The 23,885-nt window shown below is 45.0% G+C and overlaps 1 protein-coding gene across 5 annotated transcripts in view; it reads left to right on the plus strand.

Annotated features, from left to right (window-relative positions):
* SEPHS1 (selenophosphate synthetase 1) overlaps positions 1-23,885 on the plus strand; it is a 31,222-nt gene that overhangs the window by 1,028 nt on the left and 6,309 nt on the right. For 2 of the 5 annotated variants that reach the window (XM_035021625.1, XM_035021620.1), the window contains exons 1-7: positions 86-321; positions 2,344-2,612; positions 7,475-7,578; positions 10,809-10,916; positions 11,791-11,945; positions 15,469-15,559; positions 17,574-17,673. In XM_035021625.1, the coding sequence (XP_034877516.1) occupies positions 2,420-2,612; positions 7,475-7,578; positions 10,809-10,916; positions 11,791-11,945; positions 15,469-15,559; positions 17,574-17,673 (751 nt within the window). In that variant the 5' untranslated portion in view covers positions 86-321; positions 2,344-2,419. Of the gene's footprint in view, positions 1-59; positions 2,161-2,343; positions 2,613-7,474; positions 7,579-10,808; positions 10,917-11,790; positions 11,946-15,468; positions 15,560-17,573; positions 17,674-23,885 lie in introns of those variants that run through there. The other 3 variants (XM_035021623.1, XM_035021622.1, XM_035021624.1) reach the window with 3 other exon arrangements.

Genomic DNA, 23,885 nt, shown 5'->3' on the forward strand with positions numbered 1-23,885 from the left:
GGCCGTGCGCGCCTCGCGCCCTCCCTGCCGTTCCCGCCGCCGCCGCCGGGAGAGCGGGCGGGCATGGCCCAGCCGGTGGCGGCGCCGCGCTGCCTCCGCCCGGCCGCGGCCAGCCCGCCGCGCCGCGCCGCACAAAGAGCCGAGGCCCGCGCTGCCTTTAAAGGCGGCAGCCTGAGACTTAAGGTGTCCCCGCGTGCCGGCCTCCGCGCTCCAGCTGCCTCCTGGACGCGTGCTGCATGGAGAGCGCCCGGCCCCCGCGCGCCGGGCCCGGAGTCCACCCCTTTGTTTATATCCTGGGCTTAGGGGCTTGCGGGTAGGGAGGTAGGTACGGGGCTGCGGCTGCACCCTCTCCCGTCCCCGCTTACCGTGCTCCCCGAGCTGTGCGGCCCGCCTGGCGCACTCGGTTAGAAAAAAAAAAAAAAAAATTAAGGTGGCCGAGAAGGAAAGGGTTAACCGTTGTCTTTAAATATTCATATCATTGTTTTAAAGGTGTAAACATGCGGCTTCTGGGTTGGAGCGGACTACCTCTTATTATGCAAATGTACACCCCCCCATTAATTACGATTTCCCCAAGAACCCCCCCCCCCATTTTCGCTCATCCACCCTCCAAAAACTGTAAGTTTTCAAGGTTCGGATGTGAGTGTGGGATGTGTGTCCCTCGTTCCAGTTCGAATTTTAAAACTCCTGAGTGCTTTCTGGACTTAAGGTGTTTTAAACTTTTTTCCTCTTAAAAATCTGGGAAAATATAAATAATGTTTAAAAGGAAGTTAGTCCCTCAAATTCCCCGCCTCTTTTTTGGGGGGAAGGGTAGGGTTGGAGGTAGGAAAATAACTGGATGCCTCGTGAGTTGGATTTTTTTTCCCCCTGGTAGGAGTGAGGCGATGTTAAGTGCGAGGCGTTTTGTGAGCAAAGGACTTGTTTTGTTCCAAACTCTTCCAAGTCAAAGTGCTACTGGACTTTTCCTAACTCTAAAATGGCTTCAGAATTCCCCTCTGGTATTTTGCTTTGCTCTCCTGCCACCCTCCTTTTGGACAGGTTGATTTCTTGGAATCTTGGAAGGTTTACTCCTGCACAGTTGTAGGTTTCAAACCGAAATGATTGCTCACCCCAAACATGTTTTTGTAAGGACAGTTTGGATCACTGCCTAAACTCGGGCTTTGTGAGATTTATTTCAGTTATTTTGTGAGTGTGTGTGAGAGAGTGTGTGTGTGTGAGAAAGAGATTTATTTTAAATGAGTGATGTGCTTCCTAGAAGATCGGAAACTCTATAAATGGGAATTATGTTCTTAATCATAAATTTTATAGGGGAAACTAACTCTAAAACTTGGGGTGTTTGTAATTCTATGCCCAATAAAATATCAGTCTGGAGGTTTGTAAACCCTGGGAGCACATATAAGATTCTGGTTTAACCTCTGAGACTTCAGATTTAGAAGGGTTTGCCCTCCTAGAAACTTCCAGTGGTACCAAGTACCATAAATGCCAGTGATTTAGTACAGTTTAATTTCTCATTTTAGTTCTGCAATGAAACCGTAATGAGCAGGGGCAAGCATATTTATTTTGTCGGTGTGTGTGTACTGGTTTGTTGGGCGGGATGTTTGCTTTCTAGGAAAGAGCACTGCATTAAACATTAGAGAACTTTGCACTGCTCTCTTGGAGAAAATTAATCTTGCTGTGTTAAACAGCCATTCCACTTTTCGAGTTGTGTTCTTTAGTGAGGCTTCCTTAGTTTTGGATCATGTTGTACTTTTGGCCCAGAGTGAAAACAGGCTTTTCTAAAATTGAATTGAGCATCATGAAGAATTTCATCAAGTGCATTTCCATCAGCATCCTTTTCCTGCAGAGTGTCTGTCTAATGGGCATTTTATTTTTCTTTGTGAGATAGCAGAAGATATTAAAAGGCTTTCCAGAGAAGTCCCTTTAGCCAGGCCTTCTAATCTCTAAACCGTAGTGCTTCTAGGTTGACAGATGAAGTGACTAGAAGTTTTCTCATAATGCTGGCCGCCAGAAGAACCTTTGGGACCTGCTGCTCAAGATGGTCTTGTGTCATGTGTCAGCTGGCCCATAGTGCCTTCTTCAGGGGAGGTGTCCTGGCTGCCCCTCAGAGCCACAGTTACGGCAACACAGACGTCAGGTCTTCTTCAGTAGAAGATGTCTGTGATGGTACAGTCATTTTTTAAAAATGATTCAATCTGGCTTATGCATCACTGTAATGAACTGTTACGGCCTCCGATCACCCTATGCCTGTGGTCTGGGTGATTTCAGCTCTTCTCACACTTACTTGTTTCTTAGCAAGTAGTGGTGAGAATTCTTTTAATGGTGTCTTTGTGTTTTGGCGCTACCTAGGTGGATCTGTAAAGAAACCAACTGCTAGGAGAGGGAGGGGAGGAGCCCAGCTGTGAGGTGTGTGCGCCCCAGAACCATGTCTACGCGGGAGTCCTTTAACCCGGAAAGTTATGAGTTGGACAAGAGCTTCCGGCTAACCAGATTCACTGAACTGAAGGGCACTGGCTGCAAAGTGCCCCAAGATGTCCTGCAGAAATTGCTGGAATCCTTACAAGAGAACCACTTCCAAGAAGATGAGCAATTTCTGGGAGCAGTTATGCCAAGGCTTGGTATGTGAACCATTATTTCTTTTATACTTCCCCAAAGTAGAGCATCTTGGCTGCGATTGTAGTCAATGAGTCAAAAGCCAAACTTCTGTCCTCCCGTGGTGCCTTTTTCAAAAAGCAAAGCAACGATAAGTATTCTATTATTGTAGCTTATTTGGAGGAAGTACTTGAAAAGCATCAAGAAATGTGCTCTCGCCATTTTTAAACTATTAAGTGTGCAGTTGAGACAATTCTATTACAGTAAGAGAATTTTTTACTAAATTGAATTTTGTAGTTAGCTGAGGATTAAGCAGAAACTCCTTTATGCCTCTGTCCTAAAATTTTCCTTAAAACACTTGCATTCCCTTCTTTGCCTTAGGAAAGGTAGTGCTTACCTGTCATTGTGCAGCGCTTAGAGGGCAGTGATGGGGTGGGGGGAGACTTCTGGGTTCCTCTGCAGTATGCACTGTTTGATGAGCTCTGCTAGGGAGGAGGTTCTAGAAGACTGGACTGAATGTGTGGCTGACCCTAGGACGTCATCTGGCACGGAGAGTGTGGTTTTTTTTTTTTTTTCTTTACTAAATTCCTGATGTTTTAGTGGTTTGCCTCTTCCCAAACACAGAGCTCAGAAAGAAATTCTAGCCTGTTGGGATATTGTTTGTTAGCTTTTATTGTCTGGTGCGTTAAGGACGTGGCATAAGACCATGCTCACTTGGCTTTCTGAGTGTTTGGTGTGTATTCTAGGAGTTTGAATGTTTGGTAGTTACGGTGTGTGACCCGATCAGCGTTCTTACATAAGGTTTTCATTCTGTTCATTTTCACCCATTGTTTGATTGTGCAGTTCTGTCTTAACAACATTCTGTCTCACAACCCAGGATGCTCCTTTCTTCCCTGATATGTAAAGGAGCTATAAAAGCAGAGCTGCTTTGGTTGGAGGAGAGGAAACTTCACACCCCACACTCTAAGGGCCACAGGGCTGGCTCCCAGGAGCTCAGTTCGAAAACCAGCTTCATCTAGCTGATGTCTAAGCATGGAGAAATGCCACGTGAATGGGTTGGATTAGATGTTGTCTTGTCAAGAAATAAGAATGTACTGAGAAAGCTGTCCGATAACTCTGTCAAGAGAAATAAGCTGCCAAATGGGCAAAACCAAATGCAATAAAAGCCTCATGGATATAGTAGTAATTCCTCTTTATAACTTCCCCCATTGACCTTATGAGCATGCCATGCACTGTTAAGCACTTTGAAAATGGGTCAGTTCATTGCTCTTCCCTCTGCCCCATGATGCACAGGAAGGCAGGGTAACCCATCCCGTGTCACTTGGCGAGGGTCAGGACCTGGAGTCCATGTTTTCTGATTCCTCCCTGCACCATACCGTTTGTCACCCTGTTTCTAAGTCCAACACGTTTGCAGTGAGAATAGAGGCTGCAAGGTACAACCCAGCAGTGGCAAAGGGGACAGATGGGGATAGTAAGCGGAGAGGCAGAAGAAAGCTGGTAGAAGAATACTAGCGCAAAGGAGTATAGTCTCCTAGGGCTTTGGGGAAGCATTTGGAAGCCAGGAACCTTTCCCAGAAAAAGGCCCACTCATGAAATTGAGCATTCCTGGCATTCTCCAGGGGCAGAAGGACCCCAGGTTACAAGCAAATGGGTGCTGAAGGAAGCATAGTATTAAAACCTCGTCCAGAAGTGGTAACATCTAGATAGCCAAAGCTTTGCTTTGGAATCAGATCTAGATTCTTGTCCGGACACAGTCACTAAGGAGTCACTAATGTTAATATGAGCGACAGTGTACCAATCTTCAGAATGAGATAATCATACTTACTGTTTCTAAGTGTTGGAAGTACCGGAAATTATGTGTGTGTGTATATGTACCGTGTGTATCTTTACCCAGATAGACACATAATATATACACACCAGTGTGTTTATCTGTTTTTAAACTATTTTTCTAAACGAGTGACAGATTTCCTGGATCCTAAGATGGTGACAGTTGTTAAATGTACATGTGTTGATTAGATGTATTCTCACTAAAGAAATGTTAAAATAAGTGTTTCTTGTCTGAGACGTAAGAGCTATCAAGTACTGATCACTGCCGGCAAGTGGTGGTAGTATGATCATTGGGTTCTTCTGCTTGATGGATGGTTTCAGGCTTGCTGAAAACCCAGAATTCCCCACCACCCACTGGTAATTAAATATAACACTGCTTGGTCTGGTATTTGAGGTTTCCCCCCCCCCGCCCCCCCGTGGTATTTTCGTCTGTTACCACCTGCCCTCTCCCTGGACTGTCCCTCCCTCTCAACTTGATCCTCTGGTTTTTTAAGGCCAGTGGCTCATCTCAGATGTGCCCTCTCTCCCCCAGTCACTATGGACCGGTACTATATGAGAGAAATACCATGTGAGCCACACATGTAATTTCAAATTTCCTAGAGCATTGGGTGAAATTAATTCTAACGTATTTTACTTAATCCTAAAAACCTCATTTAAAAACGTAATTGATATAAAATACTGCTAATGAAATGTTGGGTTTTTTGGTAAACATGCTCAAGAGTCATCAGTTAAAATGCTCTGATGATACATATAAATAGAAATTAAATCCTTCACAAGTCAAATTTATTTAATTCAAATTTGGATTAACCAGAATAGAAACTTTTTTTAACAAAAAGATTTTATTTAGTTAGTTGAGAGAGAGACAGAGCACGAACAGAGGGAAGGGCACAGGGAGAGGGAAAAGCAGGCTCCCCACTGAGCAGGGGGCCTGAAGCGGGACTCCATCCCAGGACCGGGGGATCATGACCTGAGCAGATGCTTAACCAACTGAGCCACCCAGGCGCCCTGATGAGAAACATTTAAAGCTAACATTCAGCAGCTATGTCTGGTCTCTTTCAGGAGGCCTGTGGTTCATACATGAAAACCCCAAAGAAAACTGTATTTTGCTCTTTCCTGAAGCAAACAGTAATATCCTCAGAATGACCTGTTGGGTCAGTTTAGGGAGACTCAGTATGAGTAAAATTGTGGTTCTTGCCCTTTCCACTTAAGTGCTGAAAAACAGTTGTCAGGTGAAGTTTCTGGGAGGTGTGCACGTATGTCGTTTAGATGAATTATCACACGTGTTCCCACCTGATGCACATGGACACTCATGACCTGGGCAGTGTGCTTCATTGTCACACACCCGTGAGACTTGCCATCCGGACACCGCCTTGCCATCTTGTGTGGTGGGAAATCAGCCCGCCTTCACAAAGTCTGTGGCTTTTTATTAAACTCGGTTTTTATTTTTGCTTTAATAATAATGGATCAAGGCCTGGGAAAATAAGGTGCCCCTGTGACGCGGCCTCTCGTGGGTATTTTGGCGTTGTGGTGCTGAGATCGTTGTACTGCAGCAATTTTACTCAAGCAGAATATGAAAGGTGCTCGTATATTCATCTCAGTGTGATGCAGATATGATTTATTCTTGTTCCGTTTGCAATTCTGAATTACGAGGGTGCCATCCACTTGCTTCCTTTGGTATTTTATCCTGATTTTTTTCTCCACCTTCAGCTGTTGTGCGCTGCCAAGTTAAAATCCTCATAAGGGGGCAGGTGGGTATCCTTTCGAGAGAGGTGAGGGAAAGCACTCTGTATTCAGCGTGCTTGGTGGGAGGGCCAGTCTGAATTTGAATATGTCCCCATTACAGGTGATTTCCAAAGAAATGTTGCCTATAGTGGCTTAGTTTTGACTATTTCTAAACCGATTTCAGTAAAAGGGAATTATTTCTAATTAGACCATCCATTGTCCATATTATCTTTCTAAATGTTTAGAAACGATTTTTAATAAATTGAACTATTTCCTGCAGGCTTGATAGCATAAGTTAGTAAAGGTGACATTTACAGGTTTTCTGCAAGAGAAATAACGTGGAATTTTAAAGTTTCCTCTTAAAAAATACCTTTGGTAACCTACATACCAGATCCCACAGATGCTGCAGTGTCTGTCCAAGCTTGATTGGAAACGATGAATACTTGTTCCGACTTTGTCCTTCTCTCTTTCCTTCTTCTCTCTCTCCCTCCCTCCCTCTCTCACTCTCACTTAAGCTTATTTATTTATTTTTAAGTAATCTCTACACCCAACGTGGAGATCGAACTCACGACCCCGAGATCAAGAGTCGCACGTTCAACTGACTGAGCCAGCCAGGCGCCCTCCCCACCTCTGTCATTTTCATTTTTGACTAAAATGGAGAAGTAATAATAACATTTATTATATGTATAAAAGATTTTACAGACTTTTTTTAAAAAAAGATTTCATTTATTTAATTGACAGAGAGAGAGAGAGCGTGAGAGGCAACACAAGCAGGGGGAGTGGGAGAGGGAGAAGCAGGCTTCCAGCTGAGCAGGGAGCCTGATGCGGGGCTTGATCCCAGACCCTAGGATCATGACCTGAGCTGAAGGCAGTCGCTTAACCAACTGACCCACCCAGGTGCCCCAGATTTTACCGACTTTTATTGGGGAAAACAGAATAACGCCTAAAGATCTACTCAAAAAGTAACTGTAGCTAAGACAACCCAAGTTCCGTTGATGCTTTCTCATCTTTAAAGGAATTCTCTGTGATGCCAGCAACATGACACAGTAATACAAAGGAAAAATTTCCATCGGAGGCATCATTAAAGTCTAAAAATTATACCGTATTGAAGTTGAGTCTTCATGACTAACAAATTTTATTCTCACTTTCCATCTTAAGCCAGTTACGTTTCACGTTTATTTCACTTACGGGCCTGATAGGAAACACATTGCTTTGTTGGCAGGGCTCAGTGCTCCATAAGCATCGTGCACGAAACTGCTCCTATTCGCAACACTGATGGTATAAAATGAAATGGCTTTTCCTTTTGGTTTTTGGACGCTGACGACTTTCGTCTTTGCAGGCATTGGAATGGATACTTGCGTCATTCCTTTGAGGCATGGCGGTCTCTCTCTGGTTCAAACCACAGATTACATCTATCCTATCGTTGATGACCCTTACATGATGGTGAGTTTGACCCGGGTGTGTGTTTACATCTGGAACTGCTTGTTGGTTGGGTTTGGGGCTGGGGACTTGGCTTTCCTGACACGCCAGTTGTCACCATCCCGCCGCCACTGCCCTGCCGTCTGCCCTTGCAGCCGTTGGGTCTGCCCTGCTCACGCTCAGTCCCGGGCAGAAGGCAGTGGGGGCAGGCGCGGGGAGCCCCTCTGCCGCTCTTGTACCTGCGGGTGTGTCTGGGCACAAACACCTGTTGCGTCCTCAGCACATCTGTTGACGGACGTGCTTAGAGTTTTCTTCTTGCCTTCTCTCTCTGACGTTTGTAAACTCTGCATTCCTGTGTTTGAGGCTATGAGGTGTTACCACACTTGGTAGCAGGACTGATTCAAGGTGTTTCCTTCCAGAAATAAACAGCATCTCACCACAGTTAAGCTACTTGACTGTCGATTCCGACTCTGGTCACTAGGCACCTCAGTGTGTCATGTGTCCCCATGTAGAATGCGTATCTGATCTGCGGCGTTAAGTTCCTGGCTACTGATCACGGCCCTGCCTAGATCTACTTCCAAATTGCCCAGTGCATGGCTACGCCAGCAACCTCCTGGTCTGCCCGACTTTAACCCCCTACCCTACCAGACGAGGAGCCGATGAAGAAACGGGGAGCATCATGCTGTTAAGAAATGGGCCTCCCTGGGGCGCCTGGGTGGCTCAGTCATTAAGCGTCTGCCTTCGGCTTGGGTCGTGATCCCGGGGTCCTGGGATCGAGCCCCGCACTGGGCTCCCTGCTCGGCGGGAAGCCTGCTTCTCCCTCTCCCACTCCCCCTGCTTGTGTTCCCTCTCTCACTGTCTCTCTCTCTGTCAAATAAATAAAATCTTAAAAAAAAAAAAAAAAAAGAAATGGGCCTCCCTGTGTGCCAGGGCACTGGACTCAAGCCACATGCACAGGGACTTGGGTCCTGAGACAGCTAAGTGTGGGGAGGAGGAAGGTCACCTCTCAGATGCCAGTGACAAGCAGATAGTTGACTAGAAACCTGTCTGGCCCCTGCACTTCTGTTCTCTCCTCTGGAGCAGTACTTCTGAGAGACCACAGGAGCCCCACCTGACCAGGTGGCAGAGGCGGCTAGGACCAGAATTCAGCCTTTAGCCAGCATCTCTCTCTCTTTCTCTCTCTTTTTTTTTAAGATTTTATTTATTTGACAGAGATAGAGGGAGAGAGCACAAGCCAGGGGAACAGCAGATAGAGGGAGAAGCAGGCTCCCCGCTGAACAAGGAGCCCGATGCGGGACTCCATCCCAGACCCCGGGATCAGGACCTAGCCACCCAGGTGCCTCTAGCCAGCATATCTTTTTTTTTTTTTTTTAAAGATTTTATTTATTTATTTGTGAGAGAGAGAATGAGAGAGAGCACATGAGAGGGGGGAGGGTCAGAGGGAGAAGCAGACTCCCTGCCGAGCAGGGAGCCCGATGCGGGACTTGATCCAGGGACTCCGGGATCATGACCTGAGCCGAAGGCAGTCGCTTAACCAACTGAGCCACCCAGGCGCCCTAGCCAGCATATCTTAAAAGCATCAGAGAGGGGACAGAACGTGGCTACGGCCCCAAGTGGCAGGCACCTCCGAATTGCAAAAGCCCTGTTTACCCTGCTATTGTTGCTTCTGAGCTTGCTGCCATTCTGCCAGGGAGTCATAAGAAAACCTCAGCGAGTACTGAGCCAGCTGCTGAAATGATCATACTTGGGAGTTTGATTATCCTCATGTCAGAAGAACAATTTGTCATTTTCTCCTTCACTGTCTAGAAATGACGACTTATATTTATTATTTATTTATTTATTTTTTGGAGCGGGGGTTGGGGGGCAGAGGGGGAGAGAGAGAGAGAATCTCCAGCAGGATCCGTGCCCAGTGCGGATAGAGCCTGACATGGGGCTTGATCTCACGACGCTAAGATCACGACCTGAGCTGAAATCAAGAGTTTGATGCTCAACCACTAAGCCACCTAGGCACCCGTTTTTTTGTTGTTGTGGTTGTGGTTGTTTTTCTTTTAAAGATTTTATTTATTTATTTGACAGAGAGAGACACAGCGAGAGAGGGAACACAAGCAGGGGGAGTGGGAGAGGGAGAAGCAGGCTTCCCGCAGAGCAGGGAAGGACCCTGGGATCATGACCTGAGCCAAAGGCAGATGCTTAATGACTGAGCCACCCAGGCACCCGCCCCTGTTTTTTTTTAAGATTTTATTTTAAGTAATCTCTACACCCAACATGGGGCTTGAACTTACAACCCCAAGATCAAGAGTCACTAGCTGCACCAACTGAGCCAGCCAGGCACCCCCAACAACTTAGTATTTAAAAAATCTTCAGGGGGCGCCTGGGTGGCTCAGTTGGTTAAACGACTGCCTCCGGCTCAGGTCATGATCCTGGAGTCCCAGGATCGAGTCCCACATCGGGCTCCCTGCTCAGCGGGGAGTCTGCTTCTCCCTCTGACCCTCCCCCATCTCATGCTCTCTCTCTCTATCTCATTCTCTCTATCAAATAAATTATTAAAAAAAAAAAATTTAAAAAATCTTCAGTGGATATTAAAAAAAATGTATTATCATATTTCTATTGAATTAAAAAGTTCCTTACAAAATAATATAGTTTACTGGAAATGCTTTTTATATACTTTAGAAAACAGTCTGACTTCAGGCATAGATGTTTTTTCTCTCTTCTATTTTTTGATTTCTCAAGCAAGATGTTTTTCCTGTTTATCTTCTACAGCCTTGAAAAGAAGCTACCAAAATTTCTCCCTCCCTGTGTTATAAAAACCATCTTCTCTATAACCAATAAAGTGAACATATTTTTAGAATCTGTTTAGAATACATGGCTGTTTCCAAGTTTGCTTTAGAAGACCGTTGTTTTCCAACTTTTTCATTCCATAAGCTCTCCTCCCAGACCCATCAGCTCCAACTTTGCTTGGCTCAGCATCTGCTCCCAACCCCGGTTCCCCCATCTAAATACATTGTAGGCTTCTCCCGATATTCAGAATGGGAAAGAACACAGAAATTCTGTGTTCTGCACAAGAAAGAAGAGGTGGTCACAGGAATGTCTGAGAAACAGTGAAGGAATGGCCTCGTGGTTGTATGATGCAGTAAAGGACACAGAAAGCGGGGACCATGTCCCTGGAAAGTCCCCGAGTTGTCCTGGGAGGCGCTCTGTAGGCACACACGGAAAGTCCCCCAGTTGTCCTCTCTCACGCCTCCCCTCTCTTCCAGGGCAGGATAGCATGTGCCAACGTCCTCAGTGACCTCTATGCCATGGGGGTCACGGAATGCGACAATATGCTGATGCTCCTCGGAATCAGTAATAAAATGACCGACAGGGTAAGTAGTCTGCTGTCTTGCTGGCGTCACTTGACTGGTTAGCCCTTAGTCCCCGCCATCCATAATGGGGCGCCCAGGCTGCACATCTCTCCTTCTGTCGGGCTCCCCATTTATTTTTTGGCAACTACCTGCGAATTAAACTAGAGACTCTGACCTGTTCTTGTTATCATATCCACCACCTGCTTCCCTTTCTCTCTTTCAGGTAGACCGAAGCCAAGACAGGCATGTTTGTTTGCGTTACTAAAGTTGAGGCCTCAGTCCTAGCAGCTCCGCGCCAGGCCTGTGGCCCGGGCCTAGCCTTACAGACCCCGGGCGCACGCCACTGCTGTCTGGGGTGACGCAGCTGGGGGGTGATGTGGCGGGGTGCCCCATGCAGTCACATGCTCACACAGCCGTGTCCGTGGTCTTGCCGTCAGCCCCTGTCCTTTGACTCAGGGATGATTTCCATTAGATTCTTTTTGAAAGGTACCTGTTTTTGTGCCCCAGAAAGAGGTTTGCTGCACCTCATAGAAATTAGCTGGTCATGGCTTCCACATAGCATCTGGAGGAGGGCACTGGAATTCTTAAGGACCCCTGAAAGAGCTGGCCCTCAGATGGAGGGCAGACCTGTGGAGCCAGTCAAATTCCAGTTTTTAATTCTGTGTTGTCTGGGCTCCGTTCACATTGTAACCTAGAGCACCTTCCGACTCCTGATAAAATGGCTGCAATGTCAGCCCTTGGCCTCCTTCTTCCTCTGATCCCCAACCCTGGCTGTAAACTGCAGGAGCCCCTCTAGGGTTTTATGATCTTCTTTATAACACTAAGTGTAGATTCTCTTTTCGGGTTCTGAACTGAATTTTATGTGACTCTTCATTTGTGTTCTTTTCAACCCTAGGAAAGGGACAAAGTGATGCCCCTAATTATACAGGGTTTTAAGGACGCAGCAGAGGAGGCAGGGACGTCTGTGACTGGTGGCCAGACGGTGTTAAACCCCTGGATTGTTCTGGGAGGAGTGGCCACGACTGTCTGCCAGCCCAATGAATTTATCATGTAAGTGGATTTTGTTTCCCATCACCTGGCCTGGTTCTCCCTTTCTTCTTCATTTTTTAGTAAAGATGTATTGAAATATGAATTCGCATCCCATTGGTGGTGTTGCACAGAATTATGTAGCCATCCCCAGAGATGATTGTAGAACATTCCGTCACCCCAGCTGGAAACCCATCCCCCTCACTGTCACTCCACGTTCCCCCGGCTCCCATTCTGCCTTTCACTGCACACAATATTAGCATGATATTTTTAAGGTTCATCATTTTGTGGCACATAGCAGTACTTTACTCCTAATTTTTTTAAATTTTGGGGTCTTTTTAATTGAAGTACAATTCATGTAACAAAATTTCACATCACATTAAATTCAACTTGTTAAAAAATAATTATCTATTTATTAGAGCAGAGGGAGCGGCAGAGGGGGAGAGAGGGGGACAAGCAGACTCATGCCGAACCCAGAGCCCGACATGGGACCTGAGCCCAAACCAGTCAGACGCTTAACTGACTGTGCCTGGCATCCCATGAAATTCAGCTTTTTAAAGTATACACTTCACTGGTTTTTAGTATTAACAAGGTTGTGCAGCCATCACCACTGTCCAATTCCAGAACATTTCGATCACTCCAAAAAGAAACCTTGTATCTGTAAGCAGTTACTCCCAACTCCCTTCTCCCCGTGTCCTGGAAACCACTAATCTACTTTCCGTCTTGTGAAGTTGCCCATTTTCAACATTTCTGATAAATGGAATCCTAGGATACATCAGTATTTTGTGTCTGGCTTCTTTCAGTTAGTGTGACGTTTCCAGACTCTGTGTTGTGGCGTGTTGTCACTGCTTCGTGCCTTTTTGCGGCTGAACAACAGTCCATGGTGTGATGGACCAACAGTCCATGGTGTGATGGACCAGAACAGATGATGCTGCTGTGAACTTTTGTGTGCACGTTTTTGTGAACATACATTGCATTTCCCATGGTGTGATGTACCTAAGAATTACCGGGTCACGTGGTGACCGTGTAGCTTGAGCCACCATCACCCTGGTTTCCAACAGTGGCACCATTTTACATCCGAAACAGCAATGTAGGAGAATGCCACTGTCCGCATCCTCACTAGTCCTCATTCTCTTGTCTGCATGTTTGGTATAGCCAGCCTAGCAGGTGTGAGGTGATCTATGTCCCTTTGTGAAATTGGCATTTCTCTAGTAGCTAATCATACGGGCCTCTGTTGATGTGCTTTCTGGCCATTTCTAGATCTTTGGGAAAGAGTCTCTCTCTCTGTGTCTCTCTCTCCCTTTTTTTTTTTTTTTTTTTTGAAAGATTCTGTCTTAATACAAGTTGTTAACTTTACATGTTTGATGTCTTTTTAAGAAAAGAAAATGTCCAGTTTCTGAAGGAAGTAGAAACTCCCATTTGTTTACCTTTAAAAAAAAAAAGATTTTATTTATTTATGAGGGCCTGCACACGAGTGGGACAGGGAGGGGCAGAGGGAGAAGCAGAGCAGGGAGTCTGACGCGGGGCCGACTGAGCCACCCAGGCACCCCCGTTTGGCTTTTTTCTGTGAACAGGTACTAACAGGCACTGTGCTCACATGATTCGGGGTTCAAACGGTAGAGAAAAGTCTGCAGTGCGGAGTCCCCCCCCCCCCCATCCCTTGTCACCAGTTTCCTTTCCTGGACAAGGGAACTACTTTTACCAAGTTTGAGCCAATTTACTATTCACATTTACATTGTTCAATTATTTTGACATTACAAATAGTACTTCATTGTATAACCATTATACGTAGATGATTTTGTATATGCGTAACTCTTGGTAAGAAATTTTTCAAAATAAAATGGCTAAGTCAAATATATGTGCAGAGTCACGATAGATTTCTCCAGATTGCCCTGCGTAGAGGCTTGGCCAGCAGTGAACAAGACTGCCACGGCCCCCCCTCCCCATCAACACAGCGTGCAAACAAGCCTCTCAGTTCTTTGACAGTCTGTTTGGTGGCTTAAACCTTACTCCTTTGTGAGGAAAGTTGAGCATATTTTTCATATATTCTTGTCTTTTGCCCATTTTTTTAATTGATGGGAGCTCTTTTTAGAGACATTGTCTGATAGCTTTCTTGTGAAGGGTCTTGCATTTTACTTACACCAGAGTTTTGTTTTCCTGTGTTTTATGTTGCTCGTTCTCAAGCATCCACACACAGAGGATCGTGGGTCCATCTGCCTCCCACATTTCAGCTTTTCAGTAGAAAAAGAACTTAAGCAATTGCAAAAATTAGGAAAACATAATAAAACAAGCTTCAGTGGATTTTCAGCATGTATGTTTAGTTTGTAAAACAGGAATGAGCGTGCGCACGTGGTTATATTTCATCCAGTAGTGCCTGTGAACTTGAACATCACCCGGTAGTTGTGGGTTGTAATGCTTGTGGCTGGCACATGACCTGTGCTGTCCAAGAACATACCAGCACTGAGGTGCGGCTGAGTCACACCTGAAAGACATTCATGCCTCAAGGCCTACTTTTTGGAAAAGGAGTTTCTTAGATACCGTTACCAAATGAACATTTTTGAAAGCTAACAGTGGATACAGAGATCACGGGATGAGCTGGGGAGCTAGTGGTTGATTTTAAGTCTGTGCCCCTGGCTTGGTGATCGGCGTGGGTGACATAGTCCTCTACTGTTGGAAGGCACAGTGGCTGGGTGGGCAGCTTGAACCGACACAAGGAAGACACGAGGGCTGGCCATGCCCCGCAGTGAGGGTGCAGTGTGATAGGGGTTGCGCTTGGGGAGTCGGCCTTTGTGTTTTTAGTATTGGCCTTCTGTCTTTTTTTTTTTTTTAAAGATTTTTATTTATTTATTTGACAGAGACAGTGAGAGCAGGAACACAAGCAGGGGGAGTGGGAAAGGGAGAAGCAGGCCTCCCGCCGAGCAGGGAGCCCGATGTGGGACTCGATCCCAGGACCCTGGGATCATGACCTGAGCCGAAGGCAGACGCTTAACGACTGAGCCACCCAGGCACCCGGCCTTCTGTCTTTAAGACAGGGAACAACCAAGGAGTCTGTCTGGGCGCCAAGTAGGGAACTTAGTGTTGGTCAGTTTGAATTTGAGAACTTTGATGAAATCACCAAAACATTAGACCCACAGGTTGGAGCCACATCCCACGGGTCTCTGTCTCAGGAGTGATGGTGAGAAACGGTCTTGGGGTCAGAAGTCTTGTTGCCCCCGAACCATGGAGGGTCTGTACTGAGAATTACACATGAGCGTGGCCCGATGAGGCCTTTGCCTTTGAAGGCTTGGTCTGCTTCTTTGTCCACTCCTTGGGGGTGTGGGCGATCCTGTAGGTAACTGGCAGACCCTTCACTTCTTTCAGTGTTTCTGCTCCAGCAGTGGCCTCAGTAGCACTTGCAAGGAAGGTTCTACTGCCCTGGTGGTGGTTGGCTTAAATTGAAGTGTTTTGCAAACACACGTGCACTTGGACCAGCCTTTTCTTTCTCCTATTCTATTGACAGTGCGTTTACCTCTTTGATTACACTGAACTGCCTTGTTCTTTTCTTCAGGCCAGATAACGCGGTGCCGGGGGACGTGCTTGTGCTGACGAAGCCCCTGGGGACACAGGTGGCCGTGGCCGTGCACCAGTGGCTGGACATTGTGAGTGGAGCGTCGCCTGCTGTGGGGGCGGGGTGGACAGCACGTTGGCGGGACTGGGGTCGTTTTTGTTGGCGGGTGTGGAGATCGGGGCGTTCACTCTGCACACGGGGTCCGGTGAGCGTCTCCTTGGTGTGCTCGTTGCGGAGTACGCTTTCTCGAGAAGACGTGTCTTGCTCTGGAGTGAGTGCCGCTCCTCGTCCGTAAGCGAGCCCCGCCCCTCAGACTTGTTTGCACGTTTCAGATCTGGGTCATCCCCGTGGCTTCACTCTGTCTTCCAGAAATGAGCTCCTTCAGTTCCACTACCCCGGAGTGGAGTATCAGCCATGTCCTTCACAAATTCTAGGGACTGTCTTTTTTTATTCAATCAGTACCACGTATCGAGTGCTTTATCTTTCATATCTTAAGCATTACTAAGAGAAATCATAGGAGAATGTATGGCAAGTGTAGTGTTTGGGGGTATAAATACAGGCAGGGTTGTTGACAATTTAAATTGTTTTATTCACGAGGTTTTTGGTTGTTTTGTTTGGTTGTGTTGTCTTTTTAAACTAATTAGTAACTCCAACGTTTTGAGAAGTAATTACCTTGTGGAGAAAGCCTCTAGAATATGAAGATATTTATTCTGAGTCACTTTTCCACTGAGCTATGATCACACTTCATTTAGGGTTCTTCTTGCCATAACAGTCCAAAAATTAATACAGTTGTGGCATATTCTCACGTATCTTGGTGCTTTTAATTTCTGCCACTATCATCTGAACTACCATTCCTGAGAAACAGTTGAAAAAGAATAAAAATTTTATGTTATTGATCAACCAGGTACATCTTCCTTGATACGGCAGAGTAGAGAAAATCTCTAAGCCACATCCTTGAGTTACTTTTCCCTTCCATCCAGTGACGAGGGGGAGACCTCCCATCAGGTATGATGACCTGTAAGTCACATTGGAAGGCCATGACTGGCCAGGAATCCACAGTGACTCTCCATGCGAAGGGCCAGGTCTGAGTAACTTAGCAAGGTTGCTGGAAGCAGGTGAGGCAGAGGGCCCTCAAAGATGAGGGGTTTGGGATCCTTCTCCCTATCCCCAACCTGACATCATCTTTACTTTTTTTTTTTTTAATGCTCAGAATTGAGAAAAGCAAGATCCAAAGATTATATAACTGCATAATACCCTTTCATAAAGGTCAGAAGCAACCAAAGAGTAAATTGTTTTGGCATCTGTATGTACGAGAATATCTATTTTGTACGGCAGGAGAAGGACGAGTATAAACTTCAGAATAGTTACTGGCTCTGGGGGAGATATGGGGAGCTGTGGGTTAAGGGAAGAGCACATGGATGGACTTCAGTTACTGCACTGGGTGGTAGATTATTGGGTATTATTAAAAAAGAAAAAAAAAAAAAGAATGCCTGGATGGTGGCCACTCATGGAGCAGGATGATAGTATTGTGATGCTAGAGTCTTTGAAAATCAGACTGAGGAAAAAGGGAAGCTTCTTTTCTCCTGACCTTTGTGACCGCCTGTGTGGTCACCCCAGGCTGTCCTCAGGGTGCGTGCAAAGCTGTTTTCACCCTCGTGTGTCCATGGAGATGGCTCAAGGCAGAATTTAGGTCAAGTCGGTAAAAGCGTGATTGTATGACAATGCAAGCCTTCAGCTTGTTAGAGGAGATGGGGAGGAACAGCAGAGTGCGTCGGCAGCCATTCCCGGTGTGAGCTGTGCCTGGCTGTCGGGGGCATCCGCACTGCGGCCCTATGTCTTGCCCGGCTTATGTGGCCAGGAAACTGCACAACTGGACCACGGAAGGGGGGTGGTCAGGGACAGAACAGATGGCATGATTCAGCATCTAATGGGGCGCCTAAAACACGAGTCACAGGAAGCGAAAGTTAGAAAATGTTACTTTGTGTACAAAATTAGATAAACGAAACCCCCAGAAGGTGACCCCCCAAAATACACTCTTTTTCTTTGAGTGGTTAGGTTAATCACATTTTTCCCCTTTTCCTCCTAACCTCTGTTCCTGGTACTAGCCTGAAAAATGGAATAAGATCAAACTAGTGGTCACCCAAGAAGACGTTGAGTTGGCGTACCAGGAGGCAATGATGAACATGGCGAGGCTGAACAGAACAGGTATCGGGGCGGGAGGGCTCGTCTCTGGCAGGGGTCGGCCAGCCGGGAAACATTCTAGGCTTTGCGGCCCGCGTCCAGTCTCGGCTACATTGCCCCTCCTCCCTTGGTGCCAGTTCCTTAAACATGTGAAAAACCACATTCTTGGCTGGAGGAACAGGCCATGAGCCCGATCGGGCTGGTACTGCAGACCCCCTTCTGTTGGTACCTGGTTTGGGGTCCTAGATCACCAGCGGGAGTCCAGATCCTGTGTGTTCCTGGCAGAAATGCGTTTTAAATGTTGACTTGCAAGAGAGACAAGGAAAGACTGAGGACTCGGGGGGAAACACTACGTTAGACGGGGTCGTGGGGTCACGGCAGCTCCTCCTGCAGCACACTTTCAGCTGCATCCCTGGGGTCCCAGGGCGCTGTGGCTCTGCCAGCACCTCTGTGTGGTACCCCCCCCCGCACCCCCCCGGCGTAGATGCCCTCGCAGTGACAACGGTGCCGAGTGTAGAGGAGAAGCAGAGAATAGGGATGGATTCGTGAATTCAGTTTCCAAATTGACGAAACAGAGTTGAGGTTCTGTTTTCTCTCCGTTCCTTCCAGTCCTAAATTTCTGGGATGATGGGCAGTATCGAATTCCTCTATGCCCCAATAAAAATGGAAAAGAAACTTATGTAGCATGTTTTCAGAAGCATTTGACTTACCAATTCGAGGTGTTCACGTTGTTACTTTGAATTCCCACGTCTGTGTGTATAAACGAGTAATGACATTTCGTGTCGTCATTTTTTTCTTTACATTACGTTTCTTGTCTAGGTTCTTAATACGGGTAGAAAGTAATAATAATAATAATAAATAGTGGCTACCAATTATCTGGTAATCAGTCTCAGGAACTTGACCTAGTTTCCTACTTAATTCTTAGGACAGCCTTATTAGGTAGCTGCTGGTGTTCTCTGTTTACAGAGAAGTAACTCGCTCAAGGTCCCACGGCGCGCCAGTGGGGACCCGGGATTTGAAACTACTGCTTATACTGCTTTTAAGTATTACCATCTATTCCTTCTGAACAGCTAAGTAAGAGATTGAAGCTATTCCACAGTCTTTATGCCCAGTAATTGAGCAAATACTTCGGTACTCCACTAAGTTTCAAAAGCAGATTAAAATGACCAGGAAAGTTCAAGAACCACAATTCATCTTCTAGAAAGCAGCAAGGCTTGCCAAGGGAATTACTTGATATAGTTCAAGTATCTTATATTTCCTCCCCCCCTTTTTTTGGCTTTCATATGGATGTAGAAAATACCAGGCATATTGTGTAATTAAGAAGGAAGCTCTTCTCCTGGGTCTTTGAAGTCCTGACCTCTGACGTGCCAGAGGAACTGTTTCTAGAAAAGCATCTGTGCAGATGATTTGGAAGTGAACCAGTGTGTAGAATGTCAGCTCCCAGAGGGCGGGGATTTCCGTTGGTTTGGTTCACTGCGGTCGCCCCAGCACTCAGAAGGAGGGACTCCTTCTCACTGTAGGTCCTCGTTAAATATGGACCGGGTGAGTTGACTTTGCATACAACATGCTAGCTTTCTTTTTGGTACTTCACAGACTTTTTTTTTTTTTCCATAATCGTGTGAATTGGACCCTGTTTCTCCCCTCTGGCCGAGAGGAAATGCATTAATACAGGCAGATCCTGTTCCCAGACCCAAAACTGTTTGACTATAAAAACTGCTTTCTCCAGTACCACACATTTCATCAACGTTGATAAGCTTAGTGATGGAAATTCTTACGATTTTTTTCTGGAAATACTAGTTTTCTTTCTCATCATTAATGGCATGTTATACTTAAGGACATGGGTTGTGTGGCGTTCTGTTTTGTAACTTGGAAGATGAAGTTCAAAAATCTTTTCCTTAAAAAAAGTCACTCTTTGGGGTGCCTGGATGGCTCACTTGGTTGAGTGTCTGACTCTCAATCTCCGCTCAGGTCTTGATCTCAGGGTTGTGAGTTCGAGCCCTGCACTGAGCTCCACGCTGGGCATGGAGCCTACTTAAAAAAAAAAAAATCACTCATTTAGTTTTTCAGGATTCCCTGAGCCGACAATCAGAAATGGATTTGAATGTGGGGTGCGCTTGGGTGACTGACTTGGTTAAGCGTCTGACTCTTGATTTTGGCTCAGATCATGATTGCAGGGCTATGGATCGATCCCCGAGTTGGGCTCCATGCTGGGTGGAGCCTGCTTGAGATTCTCCCTCTCTCTAAAAAAAAGAAATGGATTTGAATGCATTTTCTTTGTCTTATCCCCTCCATTCTTCACCGTTCTCCAGATGACTTTGAACCAAATATATGTAACACTTCAATTATTTAAAAGAAGAAATATTGGGTTGACCAGAGGATCTTAAAAGATCTTGCCTGACACTGTGATTTTAAAATTACTTAAAAATGTGAAAACAGATTTTTTTTTTTTTAAGAGATCCCAAGTTGATACAAAAGAATTTTATAAAATCTGTGCAGGGCTTAAGGATCAGCAATGCAGCACCATCTGGTATGAGAAACAGAGCCTGGCCTTGGAAGCCCAGAGGTGCCCCTTCCACAGTCCACCCCTGGATTCCTCTGTAGGAGCAGCTACGGCTCTGAAGCGCACGTTCATTGTCATCACTGTAAAGTCTTTTTATCACAGAGACTTGTATCTTTAAGCAATTAGTTTTTTTTATTTTTGCTTATTTGAATCCTACCTGTGTGTTTTTCCTGCTGTTTTGTTCACACTTGATGTTCCTGAGCGTTATTCCTGGTGTATGTACTTGTATTTAACTCATTTTCACCACTGTGTACTTTTCCACGCCAAGACTGACTTGTCTGGTCTACTGTTCCTGCTGAGAACTTTCTAGGCCCGGGCTTCTGGTTACAACGTGTAAGAGGTCAGTGCTGCTGTGGCTTTTCTGGACGTGCTCACTATTTCCCAGGGGGCCTTCATGCCACGACGTACAATGATCTGCTACATTCAAAAAATTTCTGTAATGTGTTTTCTTTTCCCATTTATTTATATATATATATTTTTTTTTACTGTAAAAATATTTAGATTTTGGGAGAATCTCAATAGATTTAGATTATAGAAGTTCTTAGAAAATGAAAAAAGGAGAGAAGAAACTTTATCCATAGTCTCATAACCCAGAACAGCTTCTGGTACTGTATATTTGTTTTCTTCCAGGATTTTTTCCTGTGGTTGGTTGGTGGCTTACTGTTTTATTGTTTTATTGTTCTGTTGTTCATGTTTTCAACTAGTGGTTATCATACATTTTATTTGTATGTGGAATCTGCTTTTATTCACTTAATATTACTGAATTCTTTTTTTTTCACGTTATATAACCCTAGAATACATAATTTTTAATGCCTGGATGATCCACCAGAGATACACCATAATTAATTTACCTTTTGCCGACTCCTGAATAGTTTTTTGGGGGATCAGATTTTTTCATAGTTTGTTTTCTGCATTCCAGGAATATTTCTTTGGCTGTATTCCAAAGTGAAATTGTAATTACTTAATTCGTATTTGTATTATTTCAATTATTTAATTCTTAATTGTAGTAATTTAATTCATTTGAGGAGATGCTCTCATCACTTACCATCAAGGCTTTTCCTCTCTGTTCCTGTGCCACTTACAATGTACAAGGAGTCTTTTTCCTTTTCTGGTTCTTCAAATTAAGTTGTTTAACAGTAAGAAAGGGATTTGTAATGGATTAATTTTTATTTGTATGAATTTTCAGTTCCTTGTATTTGAGCATTTGAGATTCCACATCCTTACTTTTTGTACACTGCTGGTAGCGACAATGTGGCAGAAGCTGATGGGGGAGTATGTGATCATATCTACCAAGTTATGTGGACATGTATTTTGACCTAGCGGTCCCACTTCTGTGACTCTGCCTCAAAGCTGCAGTGGCCAAAATATGAAAGGGCGTGTCTGTAAGACTGTGCATTGAAGCACTGATTATAATTGCAAAAGAGGGAAACAACCCACATGTCCACAGTAGGTTACAGAGTTGTCTAGTCTACGTGCATACAGTGGAATACTATATAGCCATTGAAAGGAATGCAAGTTCTTTATTCCTGGATGCTCTAAGAGAACAATCAAGTGAGAAAGGGACAGAAGGACGTATATGGTATGCTACATTTTGTGTGTTCATATGTGAATAATGTGTATTTTATACTTTCAAAAAAGAACAAGGGGAAAATAAATCACTAATAAAAATAATTCGATCTAAGAGGGAATAGGGAGGAAGTAGACCTCTCTGAAGTTTGCCTTCGAAATGAATGTTTTCTATGGTTAAAAAATTATATAAAAAATAGCATTGCCTACAATTCTAAACCAAATTTTTAATTAATTTATTTAAAAAGATTTTATTTATTTGAGAGAGAGATAGAATGAGAGCGAAAGAGAGTGAGCACAAGAGGGGGGAGGGTCAGAGGGAGAAGCAGACTCCCTCCTGAGCAGAGAGCCCGATGCGGGACTCGATCCAGGGACTCCAGGATCATGACCTGAGCCGAAGGCAGTAGCTTAACCAGCTGAGCCACCCAGGCGCCCTAAACCAAATTTTTTAAAAAGCTGCCTAACATATATCAAGTTAGTGGCAAAACCACATGGGGAAGAATTATTTCAAATCACTTTGAGCCTGATATTTTCAATATGTATCCTCGGGACAAAACCCCACAAAGATATATCATTGTTCAGTGGGCTTCTGTTTGTGAGAATATTGGGATAGTATGATAAAACATAAATTAATACAGTTTGGAACAAAGATTTCAAGAATAAAAAGAAGTAAGACTGAAGAAGCTAAGTTAATAACTGTAATCTTTACTTTGGAATTATCAGTATGAACTCAGGATTTTTTTTCCCCCTAAAAATGTTTACTTCCAAGTCTATCGAGAAGGCCTAGAAGCAGCGATAACCTAGTAGTAATGAACTCCCTAGTGCCCAGATTCTGATCTGAAAGTTAACATTTCCCATGAAAAAGTGCCAGGACTCCTTGGGGAAACGGCTGATTCCAACTCTGGGAAAGGAAGTACAGAAGATAAGCCTGGGACCTCCTGTGCCTGAAAGTAATGGACGTATCAACCAAGGGGGTCGTGCCACCACACCATATCTTGAGGAGGCTCCCACCAGTCAAACGGGGAGAGGAGCAATGTGAACATCAAGAAGAAGAGTGACTGAAGCCAGCTGAAGCATAGCGACTATCTAAACACCAGTGAGACCATAACGATAATTAACATTTTGGGCCACCTTTGGAAGTTGCTAGAGCACCAACACATTCTGAAAATAAATGAATCAATCACACATTTCACCTTTCTTGTGTGGACTGTACTTTGGGAAATCCAAATTCTTTAGAATAGTCACTTCTCATAAATGCAGGAAGAATGATTGAATCATACACTTGCCACTTTTGCTGCCCCCTTGATTTAAGGAACCTCAACAACAAGCATCAGCAGCTGCTAAAACTGTTAGGTGAAAGGTTCAGGTGAAGGTGGTAAGTGCCCCTGACCCCCGCCAATGAAGTACTCTTGCCAGAAAAAATGAACTTGAATCTATCTCATCGAGCCTTGGACCTGTCTGCCAGGATGGGCTTTATGTAAGGTAGTAGAACACGTCACCATCAGGGAAGACAGCCAAATCCAGAATGCAGGAGCCTCTACAGAACAGGTGACTCCATTTGCACAACAAACAGAGGGCATGGGGGAGAAAAAGGGGAAACTTAAAAATTCAGAGGTTTAAGAGAGATCTGTTACATACAATATTAATTGCATTGGAATGACAGTGGTATTGTGGTTAACAAGTTATTTTTATCTTTAAGAGTTACATATCAGAATATTTACAGGTGAAGTAGTAGGACTAGGGTTTGCTTTAACGTGATCCACCCCACCCCACCCCCCCAACAAGTAGGCCGGAAAAGACAAGACCCGTTCAGAAAGGTGGTAGTGGTTGGAGCTGGGTTTCGTTGGGCACACAGGAGTTTGACGTAGTGTACTACCCTTCTCTGCTTCTGTGTTTCATTAAAATTCCTGTAGGAAAAATTAGCAACAGTAATCCCTATGCGGGGAGGAGGTGGTGATCGATACCTATTACTGACTAGGATTTGGCGTGTCCTCTTGTATCCTCTGGTCCTCTAAGCTCACCCAAGATGGCACTGGGAAGAGCTTCTGAAGTGCACGTCTTGGCTTCTATTAAATGTCATCAGCTGCCCTCCTGCCCTGGGTGCGTTAAT

This window comes from Mirounga leonina, unplaced genomic scaffold (genome assembly GCF_011800145.1).
Source record: "Mirounga leonina isolate KUSES-001 unplaced genomic scaffold, KU_Mleo_1.0 Mir_175, whole genome shotgun sequence".
Taxonomy (NCBI): Eukaryota; Metazoa; Chordata; class Mammalia; order Carnivora; family Phocidae; genus Mirounga; species Mirounga leonina.